The sequence below is a fragment of the Homarus americanus genome, unplaced genomic scaffold, assembly GCF_018991925.1.
Source record: "Homarus americanus isolate GMGI-L3 unplaced genomic scaffold, GMGI_Hamer_2.0 scaffold19318, whole genome shotgun sequence".
Lineage (NCBI taxonomy): Eukaryota > Metazoa > Arthropoda > Malacostraca > Decapoda > Nephropidae > Homarus > Homarus americanus.
Window position 1 is genome coordinate 3,339,012 of NW_024732238.1, and position 15,879 is coordinate 3,354,890.

Sequence of the window (15,879 nt, forward strand, 5' to 3'; positions counted from 1 at the left end):
GCCTCGCCTCCCCACCAAACGGTGAGAGAGGATGTAGAAGGCAGGATAGGGACAACAGAGGAAGGAGGAGGAGGAGGAGGACAAGATGACGCACCCAACAAACAGTTAATGGGGAAGAGAGAGAGAGAGAGAGAGAGAGAGAGGAGAGAGAGAGAGAGAGAGAGAGAGAGAGAGAGAGAGCACCCCAAACACCAAATAAGGAATTAAAAGAAATGAAATAAAATAAAGGAATTGAGAAGGATAGGAATAACAGTGTACAGAGTGTATGTATGTATGTATGTATGTATGCATGTAAGCATCAATTCCCATTTCACCTGTGGGCGTTGCTATGCTTACATCCTGTCTCCATCATCGACTTCCTTTCTTAATTATCTACCTGTGTGTGTGTGTTTCTTCTTCCTCTCTTTATTTACTACTGTCTCTCACTTCACCTTCTTCCTCACCTGTTGCTTCCTCCTCTTCCTTCCTTCCTTCCTTCCTTCCTTCCTTCCTTCCTTCCTTGTTCTTTATTGGTTGTGTTTCTTTATTCCTTGTGTTATTCTATTTCTCCTTATCTTCACATTTATCTGTTTTATGTGTGTGTGTGTGTGTGACCACCTGATACCTGGAGATTCTGTCCAGAGGATGGGTGAGAGGGAGGTAAATAAGCTGGGGCTGGAGGTCCTTCAGCTGATCCACTGAGTATATTGAATGACCAACATACCTTATACTGCTTCATAAATATTCAAATGAAGGAAAAATTTATTCAGAAAGTTTGACCAACAAAAATTTAATGTTACCAGGTAGAGATATATAGTTACAATAGGTGGAGGTGATTAGCACAGGTAGAGCTATCAAGATGAGACTTTAAACCTTGACGTGATGGTGTTGTACTGAAGGAGACGTTGTGGTGTACAGTGACCTTTTAAAGCCACACGACCAAGTTTGAACTCTCTCTCTCCACCAGAGGTCACAACTTTCTCAACTCCTTTCCCTTTGATTACATTACCCATCACCCCTCCACCTCACACCTTACTCCTCACGCTTCACCCCTCCACCTCACACTTCACCCCTCCACCTCACACCTCCACCATCACCCATCCTCAACAGTGTATCAGGGACAGACAGACAGACAGACATGAAGAGTAACAACTATTTGATGCGAGTCATAATTTGTATAGGGAGAAACCCAAACATTCTCACTCTTTCTCTCACTGTCTCTTCCCTCCCTCCTTCCCTCACTATCTCTCCCTCCCTCCCTCCCCCTCCCTCACTCTCCTTCATCTCTCTCCCTCCCCTCCCTCCCTCCCTCCCTCCCTCACTATCTCTCTCCCTCCCTCCCTCCCTCACTCATCTCCTCCCTCCCTCCTCACCATCTCTCCCTCCTCACCATTCTCCCTCCCTCACCTTCATCTTCTCCCTCACTGCATCCCCTTTAACTTACCTCCGTCTCCCTCACTACCACCACCTCCTCCTCCTTTTCCTCCCTCCTCCTCCACTCACTAACACCTCCTCTCGCCCTTAAACACATCTCCCTCCCTCTCACCCTCCCTCACACTTCACAATGCTCCCTCACAAGGCATCTCTTCACGTAACATTCTCAAATTACACTCCCTCATAACATCCGCTCCCTCCTTCTCTCCCTCCTTCACACCATCTGCCCTCTCCTTTCTAACTCCCTTACCACTACCTCCTCCGTCTCTTTAAAACATCTCCTCCTCATCATTCCCCCTCCCTCCCCCCCTCCCTCACCCTTTAAAACGCCATCTCTAGATTCGCTGTGGAGAGAGAGAGAGAGAGAGAGAGAGAGAGAGAGAGAGAGGCACCGCCACAGGTAATTGGCCATGTTGTCCCCAGAAAGATCCATGATATTGAACCCCACCACCACCACCACCACCACCACCATTACCACTACCACCACCACCACCAACCATCACACTCGCTTGCACAACACGTTCACATCTTGCTCTCAACGCGTTTTAAACAGGTTCCTACAGAGAAGAAAACATATACCGAACATGTATAGACTGAAATTTATGATAGCGAAGTGAAGAAACTACGATTATATCCTAACACTTTTCCATCACGTTTTCAAAAAGCTTTCAACATGATTTTCAACATTCTTTTAACATTTGCAGCATTCTTTTAACATTTCCAACATTCTTTTAACATTTCCAACATTCTTTTAACTTTTCCAACATTCTTTTAACATTTCCAACATTCTTTTAACATTCCTAACATTCTTTTAACATTCCTAACATTCTTTTAACATTCCTAACATTCTTTTAACATTCCTAACATTCTTTTAACATTTCCAACATTCTTTTAACATTTCCAACATTCTTTTAACATTTCCAACATTCTTTTAACATTTCCAACATCTTCACAATAAATTAACAACACATCTTCAAGCACCACGCCACTCAAGTCTCCTAACGCAGTCATACCTAAGAGACACTTGCTTGTTCTAAGTTTGTATTTAATGTAACAAACTCTTATAATTCACCTGTGATGCTCCACACACACACACACACACACACACACACACATACACACACACACACACACACACACACACACACACACACATTAAAACACGAATGAAGAAGCAGATGAAACTAGGCCATCCACCTCAATACAGTGAACCTGTTTAAAGTAACACAGCCCGTCCATCCCAGTGGCTGTAGGGTGAGAGAGAGAGAGAGAGAGAGTCTTCTTCATATTGCAAGGTTATGTTGTAAAATAACTCTCTCTCTCTCTCTCTCTCTCTCTCTCTCTCTCTCTCTCTCTCTCTCTTCTATCAACAAACTCCATTCCACTCCCCTCTCCCACACCTCCCTTTACCCCTCTACCCCCTTGTGGTTGGTTGTTTCACACAGCAGGTAGAGTGACTAACAGTCAAACAATTAGGATGGTTGTGTGGTGGTGGTGGTGGTGGTGGTGGTGGTGGTGGTGGTGGTGGTGGTGGTGGTGGTGGTGGTGCTGGTAGGTGGAGGTGGTAGTGGTGGTAGTGTGTGGTAGTGATGGTTGTGGGTGGTGGTAGTGTGTGGTGGTGTGTGCAACCAAGAGATCTACCCACCCCTACCCTCCTTTTACTTCATAACCACAGGCTACCACCATTACCACCATTATTACTACTACCACCACCACTACCATTACCACCACCACCACCACCACCACTACCAGCAGACAGTGGGCGGGTGTGTCCTTGGTGGGCGGCCGCTACTCCTCCCCCCACCACCTTCACCAACAGTGTTCCCACGCCTTCCCTCCCTCCCTCCCTCCCTATCCCCCTTCCACCTCACCACTCTCCCTCCCTTCTCCCTGCCTCTCAGTTCTCTCCACCTGCAGGTCCTCTCTCTCCCTCCACCCCCCTCCCCTCATCTCCAATTATCTCCTCCTCTCTCTCTCTTCCACCCCTACTCTTCCTCCCTTCACCTCTTCCCATTTCATCCTTCCTTTCCCTATATCATACATCTCCCCCATCCCTTCCACCCCTTCCCAACTCCCCATCTCCAGCAATCCCCACACCCAATCCCTTCCCCTAGTCCCCTCCCGCTCACCCCCACACCATTTCCCCTTCCACGAACCACTTCTTTCCCTCATAGCTTCAACCCTCTCCTCCCATTCCTTTCCCACTCTACTCATAATCCCATTCTCCTCCCCACTACCACTCCCTTTACCCTCCCCCTCCCTTCTCTATCCCCTACACCTTTCCACACTCCCTCCTACCTACCACTTACACCATTTCCCATTACTTCACCTCCCCCACTAATCTGACACCATCCCCCATTTCCCCAACCTTACCCCCCCCACCAGTAACGGGGCAGCCACAAGAATAGTCACTACCGGAACTGCTTGTCCACTCGGAATTTTCCTCTCTCTCTCTCTCTCTCCATCTAAGAGTCTATCTGGGTAAAGACTCGTGAGAACAGCGGCGTGATGGTGGCCTGTGGCAGCCTCGGGGGAGTCTCAGGTAGGGGTGAGGAGGCTAAGTCAAGGTCAGGAGACAGGTGAGAGACAGACAGGGAAGGACTTACTGATGCTGGAGGTGAGAGACTTACTGGAGGTGAGAGACTTACTGGAGGTGAGAGACTTACTGGAGGTGAGAGACTTACTGGAGGTGAGAGACTTACTGGAGGTGAGAGACTTACTGGAGGTGAGAGACTTACTGGGGGTGAGAGACTTACTGGGGGTGAGAGAGTGAGAAAACCTTCGTCTTATGAGTTGTCACACCATTCCTGTTGTAATTATAATATGAAGGAAAGGTGTGTGTGTGTGTGTGTGTGTGTGTGTGTGTGTGAGGTGGATGGCCTCAGTGAGTGGGGAACCGACTCACGGTTTCCTCGAACACCTGACAATCACTTATGAATGACTCATTGAGGTATTTCCACCAGTTAGAAGCAAGGATTTGGCTTTCAAGATGGTAGCCCACACACACACACACACTAATTGAGTTTGTGGACTTTAAATGGAATTAGAAATGTACAACTATCATTTAATTTCTTGAACCTCTTCAAGGCAGAGACACTTCCCACGGTTCAGGATGTCTCAAGGCACGCTTCCCACGGTTCAGGATGTCTAAAGGGACACTTCCCACAGTTCAGGATGTCTAAAGGGACACTTCCCACAGTTCAGGGTGTCTAAAGAGACACTTCCCACGGTTCAGGATGTCTAAAGGGACACTTCCCACAGTTCAGGGTGTCTAAAGAGACACTTCCCACGGTTCAGGATGTCTAAAGGGACACTTCCCACGGTTCAGGATGTCTAAAGAGACACTTCCCACGGTTCAGGATGTCTAAAGGAGACATTTCCCACGGTTCTGGCTGTGAGCAGACAGGGAGCATCTCCAGCATCAGCCAGGGGCGAGGGAGGAGGCGGAGGAGGTGGCGGCGTGTAATAAGAATGGGTCAGTCCGTTCATTGAGGTGTTGGGTCCACATCTATCATGTGATAATATAATACAACCTATCCCCCCCTTACCTCCTCCTCCACACCAACCACATTCCTGTCTCTCCCTACCTACCTACCTCTCTCCTGTCTTCTCTATCTCCCTCCCTACTTCAAGAGAGCTCAGGCTCTCAACTAGCTCAGCCATATTAATATTATTATTATTATCGACTCTGTATTTATCTGGCTAATTAAACTGTTTCAATATCAATACTTATCTCTCTCCTTTCCTCCTCTCTCTCCTTACCTACATAACCCTCTCTTTCTTTCCCTATCTCCCTTCCTACCTCTCTCCTTTCACCCCCCTCTCTCTCTCTCCTCCCTACCTCTCCTTCCCTCCATCCCTACCTTTCTCCTACCCGTATAAATAACTAAATTTGAAAGATTTAATGTATATATTTCTATCCTATTTCCAGGGTTACGTTAGGTTAGGTTAGGTTCCGTCTCCACCATCAAGAAGCGATAATATCTCTGTGGAAATAACTGTCCGTGTCTTATATCTCATTTAATATGTACTTGTTGTGTTACCAGGTGATATTTAACACACCTGTACCTGTCATTAAACACACACACACACACACACACACACACACACACACACACACACACACACACACACACACACCTTTACTGAGATCATTGCCTAAACTTACTGACTAAACTCGTGATTCCTGTATTGATGTGTTAATAAACTTGTGGAATTCGTATCCGGTTCTTATATTCGTGTTTGTGACTCAAAGTTTGTGAATGTAAACACGAATCTTATGTTGAAATTCCTTAATAAACTTGTGGGAACCGACTCGTCTGACACTAAGTTTCTGAATATGTATCTGAAGTTTTTCATTAATGTTTTAGGTGGGATAATGTTCTTGATTATCTTATGGTCTAACCTAACCTAACCAAACCTAACCTAACCCAACCTAATCTCACCTAACCGAACCTAATCTGATGCTCCATTCAAAGTTAGGGTGTTTGATCTTGAGGTAAAATAAGCTAGGGTGGTTCCTAATCTTCACTACACTCAAGCTTACTATATTCTAGTCCACCTGTCCAACACTGCCACAATATGAGGACTTAATTACTTTACCTGTCCATTTACCCAGAACCAAACATTGTACTGACATTTCTGAACAAATTCTCTAAGCTTGTGAATGCAAATCTGGCGTCATCATTCTGGTAGGGAGGAGGAACCGTGGGATTGGTAGAAGCGTGACCAAGAGGACCCTGTAGGATGTCCCTGGTGGCCGGAGATCCTGAAGGAGTTAGGGGTGAACAGGGCAGAGGGAACTTGGTGCCTGACTTCTCGACCCACGGTGCCTACCTTGAGGAGCTTCAGGTAATTGAGAGAGAGAGAGAGAGAGAGAGAGAGAGAGAGAGAATGAATGAGGAGTCCCACAGTAAATGTTTGCCCAGGGCGGGTCACAAGGGCAGCAAGGCTCGATCAACCATGGCAGACGATCACAAAAACTTGGGTCGAGGGGTTAGGTTAGTTTTTACCAGTACAAGCACATCACTGAGACATTGACTCAACCACTGATGAGAATCTTAAATTTTTTGCATCAACTACATTATTATCTTATGAGTCAAGTAACTTATCTCTCTCTCTCTCTCTCTCTCTCTCTCTCCTCTCTCTCTCTCTCTCTCTCTCTCTCTCTCTCTCTCTCTCTCTCTCTCTCTCTCTCTCTCTCTCGAATCTCTAAAAAGCAAAAAGAGGAGAATGACAAGACTAATCCCGGGCATTAGGAACCTTGAGTACAGAGGCAGGTTAAAGCATCTTAATCTGCACTAGGTAAACATTGGTATGGAAATAGAGTAGTGGATGAGTGGAACAGGTTACCAAACATCACCATTAACTCGAACACGCTGGATAGCTTCAAACATAGATTGGATGGACATATGAGCGATAGGGGTTTGGGTGTAAACGGGACTGTCCAGTATGGGCCAATAAACCCGCTGCAGTTTCCTCCATTTTTATGTTGTGATTCAAGCGGAGGCGATGGTGAGGAACAGCCTGGGGGGGGGAGGGGGTGTTGGCGGCTTCCTGTTGCATCTCTGCCCTTCGGTGGTAATAAGAGACCCTGACCTTTGACCTTTCGGGGAGAATGGAGGTCACCAAAACACGACTACTGCGGCCTTGATATTGACTCAGTAAAGGTGATATACAGACAGTGATCGAATAGTACCTGTGCACTTATAGTTATTAACACTAGGTAAGGTATAACGAGGAACAGGTGTAATGTTAATTAATACTGGTGCACAGTGACTTTTCGATCATACTGTATTGTTAACGTCACTATTTTCGTCACGACAACCACACACTTTGTAATTACCAGTCGTGTTAGTTTCGTTAAAGCTATACTATACTTTACGTCACATTATGTTTAATAAATATTGCCAGTATTATCAATATTGTATAATTTATGTATATAGATAACATTCTGGCTGTATAAATCATCACTATGAATAATAATGTATACTTTCCAACAACAAATTCAGTGTTATTAATATTTTACAATTTTATATCTACAACTTACCGACTCAATAAACTAACAACATTACTCATAACACAATAAGTTCTGCCTCATTAAACTGTCAACATCATTAAATCTTGTCAAATTATGAGTAGCTGCCAGTATATCAACAGCCAATACTACTAATACAACACATGATCAAATACTAACCTGACCTAACATTAATACACCTCACATGAATGTAGAAAAAAAATACATACAGTATAATGGAACTTTTTTCCCGTGACTTTTTTCCCAACCAATATTGTGACTTTTTTCCCCTGTGATTTGCTTACCTGTCACTACCCATTAGCTACACCTGCGCCACCCACACTCACCTGTAGGGAAGAAAAATAATAATAATAATAATAATAATAATAATAATAATAATAATAACAATAACAATAATAATAATAATAATAACAATAATAATAATAATAATAATAATAATAATAATAATAATAATAATAATAATAACTAAATTTGTATCAATAGTAAGCTAGTACACCCTGACCAAAAGGCTATTTATTAAACTAATCCATCATTAATGAACAAGAAACACAAACAATTACTATACAGCTAATTAAAATCACTAATGACCTATGATATACCATAACAAACTACAAACAAACAAGCATTACTCAACAAACACAACAAAGTCAGTCTTAGTCACATAACCTAACCTAACCTAACCATTTCATTCCCTCCTTACTTCGTGTTCCTAGAGGTCATGTGAGGTCAGGAAGTGTGTCAAGGGGTATGTGGATAGGGGGTGCCAGGTCAGGTCATTGAGAGGTCACATGGCGTTTCCGGAGGGTTGCGTATGGGGGTAAGGTCAGGTCAGACAGGGTCACAGAGAGAGAGAGAGAGAGAGAGAGAGAGAGAGAGAGAGAGAGAGACTCGTGTGGTGTTCCTTGCCCATAGTTCCTGTAGGAGTCGTTCCTCCCTCCTGCTGTATATCCTTCACAGCGGTTACGCCCACGCCCACACCCACGCCTCATTCACCACCACTCCATTCATGGCTACTTCACGCCCGCGACTCCATTCATGACTACTTCACGCCCACACCCTCAGACCCTAAGCCAACATACACGCCTAGATTCATGTGGGCGTGATAGTGGTGACATAACAACAGTAAAAAACAGGAAAAATAAAACAACAGACAACAGTAATATCACCATCACCATCATCACCATCACCACCCCCATCACCATCACCATCACCACCTCCACCACCAATCACCATCATCACCATCATCACCATCACCACCTCCACCACCAATCACCACCCCCATCACCATCATTGTCACCAGCAGCACGAGGCACCAACAATCAGATGGGCGTCCTCCTCCTCGAAACACATACACACACTGGTGACGCCCACAACATAAGAACAGTTCCACCACACACACAAAAACCTTCCTCAGGCTCCGGAACACTGCCGCTACACAACACCAATTTAATCATTCACACAACCACTACCGAGACGTGACTCACAAACACACACATAGTACTGAGCCAGAGTACACACACACACACACACACACACACACTTAGAGTCCTACACGTCACTGGTCTGAGTTTTAGAGGGCCTCGGTGTGACCATAAGTGGGTGGAAGGCTACCATATATACTCGATACAGTCTTAAGTCCTTACGCCGTCGTTGGAGTCTCGAGGCCCTTACGCTATACAGGGAGCTCCTTGTTAAGGCGTGTACAGCTGACTCAACATCGCCTCAGCTCCCGCCTGCTACACTAAACCCGTCAGGAGGTTTTTTTATCTCTTATCTTGCGGAGAGAAAGATGAGGGAGTATCAAGGTTGGAGAGAGAGAGAGAGAGAGTAGATAAAGGGGAGGGAGGAGGAGGAGATAAAGGGGGAGGGGTAGGAGGAGGAGGATAAAGGGGGGAGGGTAGAGGAGGAGTAGGAGTACTGAGTGAAGGACGGGAGGGGGATCAGTACAATGACAAGCAACTCAAGGTCACTAAGAGAAGGCAAGGGAGGGGTCCATAGTACTGGTGGCAAGGTCTCTAACCCCCTCTTACACCCCACGGCACCCTACACCCCCTCCTGGATCTACTACCACAACCACTATCACCACCACTACCACAACCACTATCACCACCACTACCACTACCTCCGCCTACACCATCAGGTAATAAACCCACAGAATCCCCCAACAAATTTTCCGTTTATCTGATTTTCCCACAATCAGATCTTCCGTGTGAGGGTAATCAGGTCTTCCGTACAGAGAGAGAGAGAACGACAGCATCCGGTGTGTGAATGAATCCTGGGAGACGAGACGGCCCACCACCCGTATAGGAAGGAAGCCTCGGTGATTTCCCTAGTTGGGCGGAGGGTGGAGTTCCGTTCACAAGGGCGTTTATGTTCTGGGTCAACTATACCGTGTTGTACTGCGTCATAACATGCTGGCGATCCCGTGTGATAGAACTGAAGTGCTTAAGGGGATACACACACACACACACATACACTAAGCACCTCCCTACTTTCCAATTTCATCTATTCGCCTGGCAATTGGTAATCTTTTCCTATCTCGTGGGATCCAATCGAGAATCTCCAAGGTACACTGTTAGTTTTTATTCACGTACTGCCACACAGTCTGTAAGTATGAGCCGCGAGTACTCATAAATGTGCCTTAGCTGAGACGGGATCATTACCAGCCTTGCAGAACACGTCACACGCCCCGTGCTGTGGGTGGCTTATAAACTGGTTTGGTCTTGGATAAACTCTTAGCTCTGAACCACAACGTAAGGGAGCGTCTTAAGCCCTTCATTTGGTTTATATAAGAGAGTTAAGGATTTCTTATACTGTTACTGTCATAAAACGTCCATGTGTGTGTGTGTGTGTGTGTGTGTGCGGCCAGGCTGAATGGCAATAACCTACAGGTAAAATGAGTTAGGTTAAGCCATGTTTGTTTGGGTTAAGGTATATTAAGACTTAAGATACGTTAGGTTAGGTTAGGTTAGGTTAGGTTAGGTTCTAATAATAATAATATTCAAAATAATTGTAATAAATACATAAGACCAGAGAGCAACGCAACTTTCCGGCCAATTAGCGTCAAGAGTGGATCAACCAATCAGACCAAGACGTGCCAGAAGTGCAATTCATCACTCTCCATCCTCGTTAGGTGAAGGAGGGACTGGGGTTGTCGCAATCTGCTGCTCCGTGCGTTTGTCTGTTTTACTGAGTCAGTTTAAGTGTGTGTGTGTGTGTGTGTGTGTGTGTGTAAACACTGGTTTGGAAACAGAGTAGTGGATGAATGGAACAAGTTACCAAATATTATCATTAACTCGAATACGCTGGATAGCTGCAGACATAGGTTGGATGCTTATAATTATGAGCAATAGGGGTTGGGTGTAAATGGGACTGCCCAGTATGGGCCAATAGGCCCGCTGCAGTTTCCTCAATTCTTATGTTCTTATGTGTGTGTGTCAACAAATTCTGGTTTGAGTGAGTCGGTCAGATGCATTTTCATGTCCTAGAGGAAATTTGGTCGTATGAGCCTTTGAGAACCCTAACCTAACCAAACCTACTGTAACTTAACCTAATCTAACCAAGCTTAAAATATCCTAACCTAACCTACCCATATAATGTTAGGGTGTATAATCATCAGGTGAAATAAGCTGGTAGAGGGGGGGAAGGGGGAGGGAAAGGGAAGAGGGGAAGGAAAGGGAGGCAAGGGGTGTTTACAAATCGACAAGAGACCCAACTTCCGTGACGATCCAAACAGCCGGAGAACCAACCACACAGCCTGAGGTACGCCGGGCCAGGCCGGGTGGGGGGCGGCGGTACATCTGCTGTTTGTTACCGTATTGGGTGAAAGTTGGGGCATACTGGCTGACCTCTGAACCCCTTTCATAACATACCTTTCCGTTACAGACAGCCCCCCTCCCCCCTTTTCCTTCCTTCCCCTCATCTACCCCTTTTCTCTCTTTCCCTTCTTCCTCCTTTTTTTCTTTTCTCTCACCGCTAGTTCCCTTTTTTTTATTTCGCTTAACTTCTGTTCTTCCATTCTTCTCCACCTTAAATTTATTCCCCCATTCTTTCTTTTTTCCATCCATTGTTTTCTTTGATTATCTTCTTTTCCTTCCTCACTTCTCTCTTCACCATGAACGTCTACCAAGTAATAGCTAGGTCGTAGGAGAGTAAATAATTGGCCACTCTGGGATTATAGCCATTTTCAACACCACGTAAACCAGACGGTGTCAACACTGGAGGGTGTGTCGGGAGAGATAAGAACCCAGAACGTGGTAACGCACTTAATACCCACCCACAACCTCTGCCGTAAAGCTCTCTCTCTCTCCTGATTTTTCGTCGTTTCACTAAGAGTCTTAATTTTTGATCGCTGGACCTTCCTTCTTCTTCTTCTCCACCTCTTCTTGTTCTCCTTCTCTTTAGACCAAGCTTCCCGAAGACCTCAAGGATTCCAATAAGAGTTTTGCTTTAGTTGTGTGGCAGACTGTCGGCCCGTATTGTCGCTAACTTCTGGCTGGTTCCTGACTCTTAACACTGCATAAAAAAGCAACAACAACAGATACAGAATAACAACAAGCTATTGAATAACATAAACATTCACAGTTGATCCCAAAACTCCCATGAGACCTTTGGGTAATACATGATAACTACTTGAGTCTTAGAATTTTAACATTTTAACATTTCTTAACATTTTCTTGCTCAGTTTTTTCATTGTGTTTGAGTCTTATTCTCATTTTGTTATTCTGGTATGATGTATAATGAAAAATGTTCATTATCAATACACTAATCGCATGTATGACCCATAAATAATTGTAGTTTTTGCTTAAATGTCCTGGGAATTTTGGTCGCAACTGGACTTAGTGGGTGAGAGATCTGTGATGTGAGAGAAGGAGAGAGAGTTGAGGAGTGAGGAGGGTTGAGGAGTGAGAGAAGGTGAGAGAGTTGAGGAGTGAGGAGGGTTGAGGTGTGAGGAGGGTTGAGGAGTGAGAGAAGGTGAGAGGGTTGAGGTGTGAGGAGGGTTGAGGAGTGAGAGAAGGTGAGAGAGTTGAGGAGTGAGGAGGGTTGAGGTGTGAGGAGGAGGAAGAAGAAAGAGAGAAACAGCGGAAGACAATACGAGGTGATCCAGGTTAAGGCAGGTGGGCCAACTAGTGAGTCCTGGGCTGGTTCATTAGCGAGGACACCACCCTGAAGGACACCTGTGAGACGTCCTGGTCCTACCTGTTAAGTCACCTGACGTAACACGGAGGAGGTGAGAGGACTAAGCAAGATCATTACTACAAAAGGATTATAAGATCACCTGATGTGGTGACGATGGTACCCTCCCTGGGTCACCTCACCTCACCTCACCTCGCCTCACCTCACTAACCTTCACCTCCATCAACTACCCCTCACTTCATCTCCCTGACTCATTTCTCACTTCAGAAAGAGAGAGAGAGAGAGAGAGAGAGCAACACCCGGTAATCCTCTCACTTAACCTTCCGGCTGACCTAATCCCCAGGAACCCAAATTTGACCTCGTTTCTCGCATCCCCCGCACTCCCCACCACCATGGTTGACCTCAGCACAAAACAAGGTCACGAATCCAGCCGCTATAACCAGGGTAGGCGGGCACGTGTTCCTTTATCCTAACGTTATGACCTCTTTGGTGGTGTTGACGTGACCTGACTCTCATAACAGGAGCAGGAGCGAGGTCAACCACACACACACACACACACACACACACACACACACACACACACACCATCTGTCACACACAAGGTAAGGTAATGAAGTACCGGGTCACTGGTCAGGTATGTCAGATCCTGGGGTCACTACAGGTCGTCTTGGGTCACTGGAGGTCATCATCTGGCGGGTCATACCGTGTAATGACCCTTGAAGAGGAAGTCAATTAGAACATACACACACACACACATCAATATTAACATGGTACAAAATTACATCATATAAATTAATAGTCTCTGCCACAGGACTATACTCATTTATAATTCCAAATGTCGGGTTTTAATAAGGTTCCTTCAAAAGCCTAATTTTTCTCTCATTAACACAATTGGCGTATCTACATTTTGCGTATAATGATGATGATGCGGTTTCTGTAATTAGCAGACAGAGGAAGGTGTGTTTTACGGGCTGTTGTTGTGGGTTTTGCTGTAATAATAATAATAATAATAAATAATAAATAATCCCGGAACAGATTTAGGAGCCATGATAAACTAATACTTTATTCCCTCTTTAAATATCAACGGCTCAACCAAAATCCGTGACGCAAGCAAGAACAGTGACGCAATCAACAGTGACGCAAGCAAGAACAGTGACACAATCAACAGTGACGCAAGCAGGAATCTGTGACGTAATATTAACAGCAGTGACAAGAATACTGTAAGTAGTGAGAGAACTCTACACGGAGGGAGGGAGAGAAGGAATGGGGTGAAGAGGGAGGGAAGGGAGGAAAGCTACAGAGAGGAAGGAAGGGGAGGAAGGTTACAATGATAGATGGAGGGAGAGAGGGAAGAAGGAAAGCTAGAGGGAGGGATGATGGCCATAGGGAAGGAAGGAGGGAAGTAGGAAAGAGCCATCTGATACAGGGATGGAAGGCTACATGGGGGAGGGAGGAGGGAGACATACACTGTACACCCCACACCAACACCTGCCCTTTAAATGTTGAATATGTATCTATTGCGGGTCTACTGCTTATTGGTGGCCAGGGGGGTATGGTACTGTGAGAGTGAAGGGGAGGGAGCATGGTGCTGTGAGAGGGAGGGAGGGAGGGGCATGGTACTGTGAGTGAAGGGAGGGCATGGTACTGTGAGGTGAAGGGGAGGGGGCATGGTGCTGTGAGTGAAGGGAGGGGGGGCATGGTACTGTGAGGTGAAGGGGAGGGCATGGCTGTGAGTGCATGTGAGGTGTGAGGTGAAGGGGGGGAGCATGGTACTGTGAGAGTGAAGGGGAGGGGGGGAGCATGGTACCGTGAAAGAGAGAGAGAGTGAAAAGGGAAAGTGTAGGGAGAAGTGAAATGTGAGAGGAGGGAGTGGAGAGAGAGAGAAGTGAGAGGTAGTGTGAGAGGGGCCACCAGCCTCAGCCGTTACCATCACCAATAAGTGATCAATAACACACTCCGCCCGTTACGGTCCTCACCTGTTGTGACGCAGGTGTTTGGTGACCACCTGGTGACCCGGCCCTCTACCCCTGCCTGGTGACCTGGCCTGGTGACATCCCTTCACCTCCTTCTACTGCCTGGTAACTCTCCCCTTCCTCCCTCTCTCTCCCCTGCCTGGTGACTCCCCCTTCCCTGCCTGATGACCCCCTTCCGTCCCCCTGCCTGATGACCCTCCCTCCCTCCCCCTGCCTGATGACCCCCCCTTCCGTCCCCTGCCTGATGAACCCCTCCCTCCTCCCCTGCCTGATGACCCCTCCCTCCCCTGCTCACCTGTTGCCAGCCGCGTCAGATCAATAAAAAATAAGGAACTGTCCCTCTCTGGTCTAGCCTGACCCCCAACCACACACTCTCCTCTCCCTCCTCTTCCAGTGTCTTTCCCTCCTCTCCCAGCCTCACCCTCCTCTCACTCTTCTCCCAGCCTCACCCTCCTCTCCCAGCCTCTCCCAGTGTCCTTTGTTCCATATTTCCTCTCCCTCACTCGTCCCCTTCCAGCCTCTCTCGTTTCTTTATTATTTCCCCTAACTTCCTCATTATTTCCCCTCACGTCCCTAATATTTTCCCCTCACTTCCCTATTATTTCCCCACTTCCCTATTATTTCCCCCCACTTCCCTATTATTTCCCCTCACTTCCCTATTATTTCCCTAACTTCCCTATTATTTCCCCTCACCATTGTTTCCCCTCATCTGACTCTCCCTTCTCATTCCTCACATATTTCCCCCTCACCTTGATGCCTACCTCCCTCTCATTATGCTTCCCTCGTTCACTCCCTTCCCTTCTTCTCCCTCTCTCTCTCTCCCTCTATTCCCTTCTTTCTATCTCCTTCTCCCTCTATTTATTTCCCCCCTTCTCTTTCTCAATTCCTTCCTTTTCTCTCTCTTTCTTTTCCTCCCTCAATTCATGTCTCTCACCTCCCCTTTCCGCCTTCCTTCTCGTTCCTCTCTCTCCTCCTTCTTCTTAGGTTAGGTTAAGTTAGGTTAAATAAGGTAATGATAAGTTAGGCCAAGTTGATTTAGGTTAGTTACAATGGGTTACTCCAAGGTAGATTTAACAAGGTAGACTTAACAAGGTAGATTTTACAAGGTAGATTTAACAAGGTAAATTTAACAAGGTAGATTTTACAAGGTAGATTTAACAAGGTAGATTTAACAAGGTAGATTAGCCTTGATTAGGTCTCGCGCTCCACCTCCGGGAATTAGCCAGTTACTCCCTTCACAAAAACAAGCTTAAAATACCGAGGGTTTCAATGGCCTCTGGCAACCTTCCCCCTGAAGCTTAAATTTCAGCTTCAATCCCA

General features: G+C 46.1%; 1 protein-coding gene across 1 annotated transcript in view; it reads left to right on the forward strand.

The window, feature by feature from the left end:
- The first annotated feature begins 6,159 nt into the window (after nucleotides 1–6,159).
- Nucleotides 6,160–15,879, forward strand: part of LOC121868211 (proteoglycan 4-like) — an 89,972-nt gene continuing 80,252 nt past the window's right edge. The window contains exon 1 of the mRNA XM_042368523.1: nucleotides 6,160–6,264. Coding sequence (XP_042224457.1) covers nucleotides 6,160–6,264 — 105 coding nt within the window. The remainder of the gene's footprint in view (nucleotides 6,265–15,879) is intronic.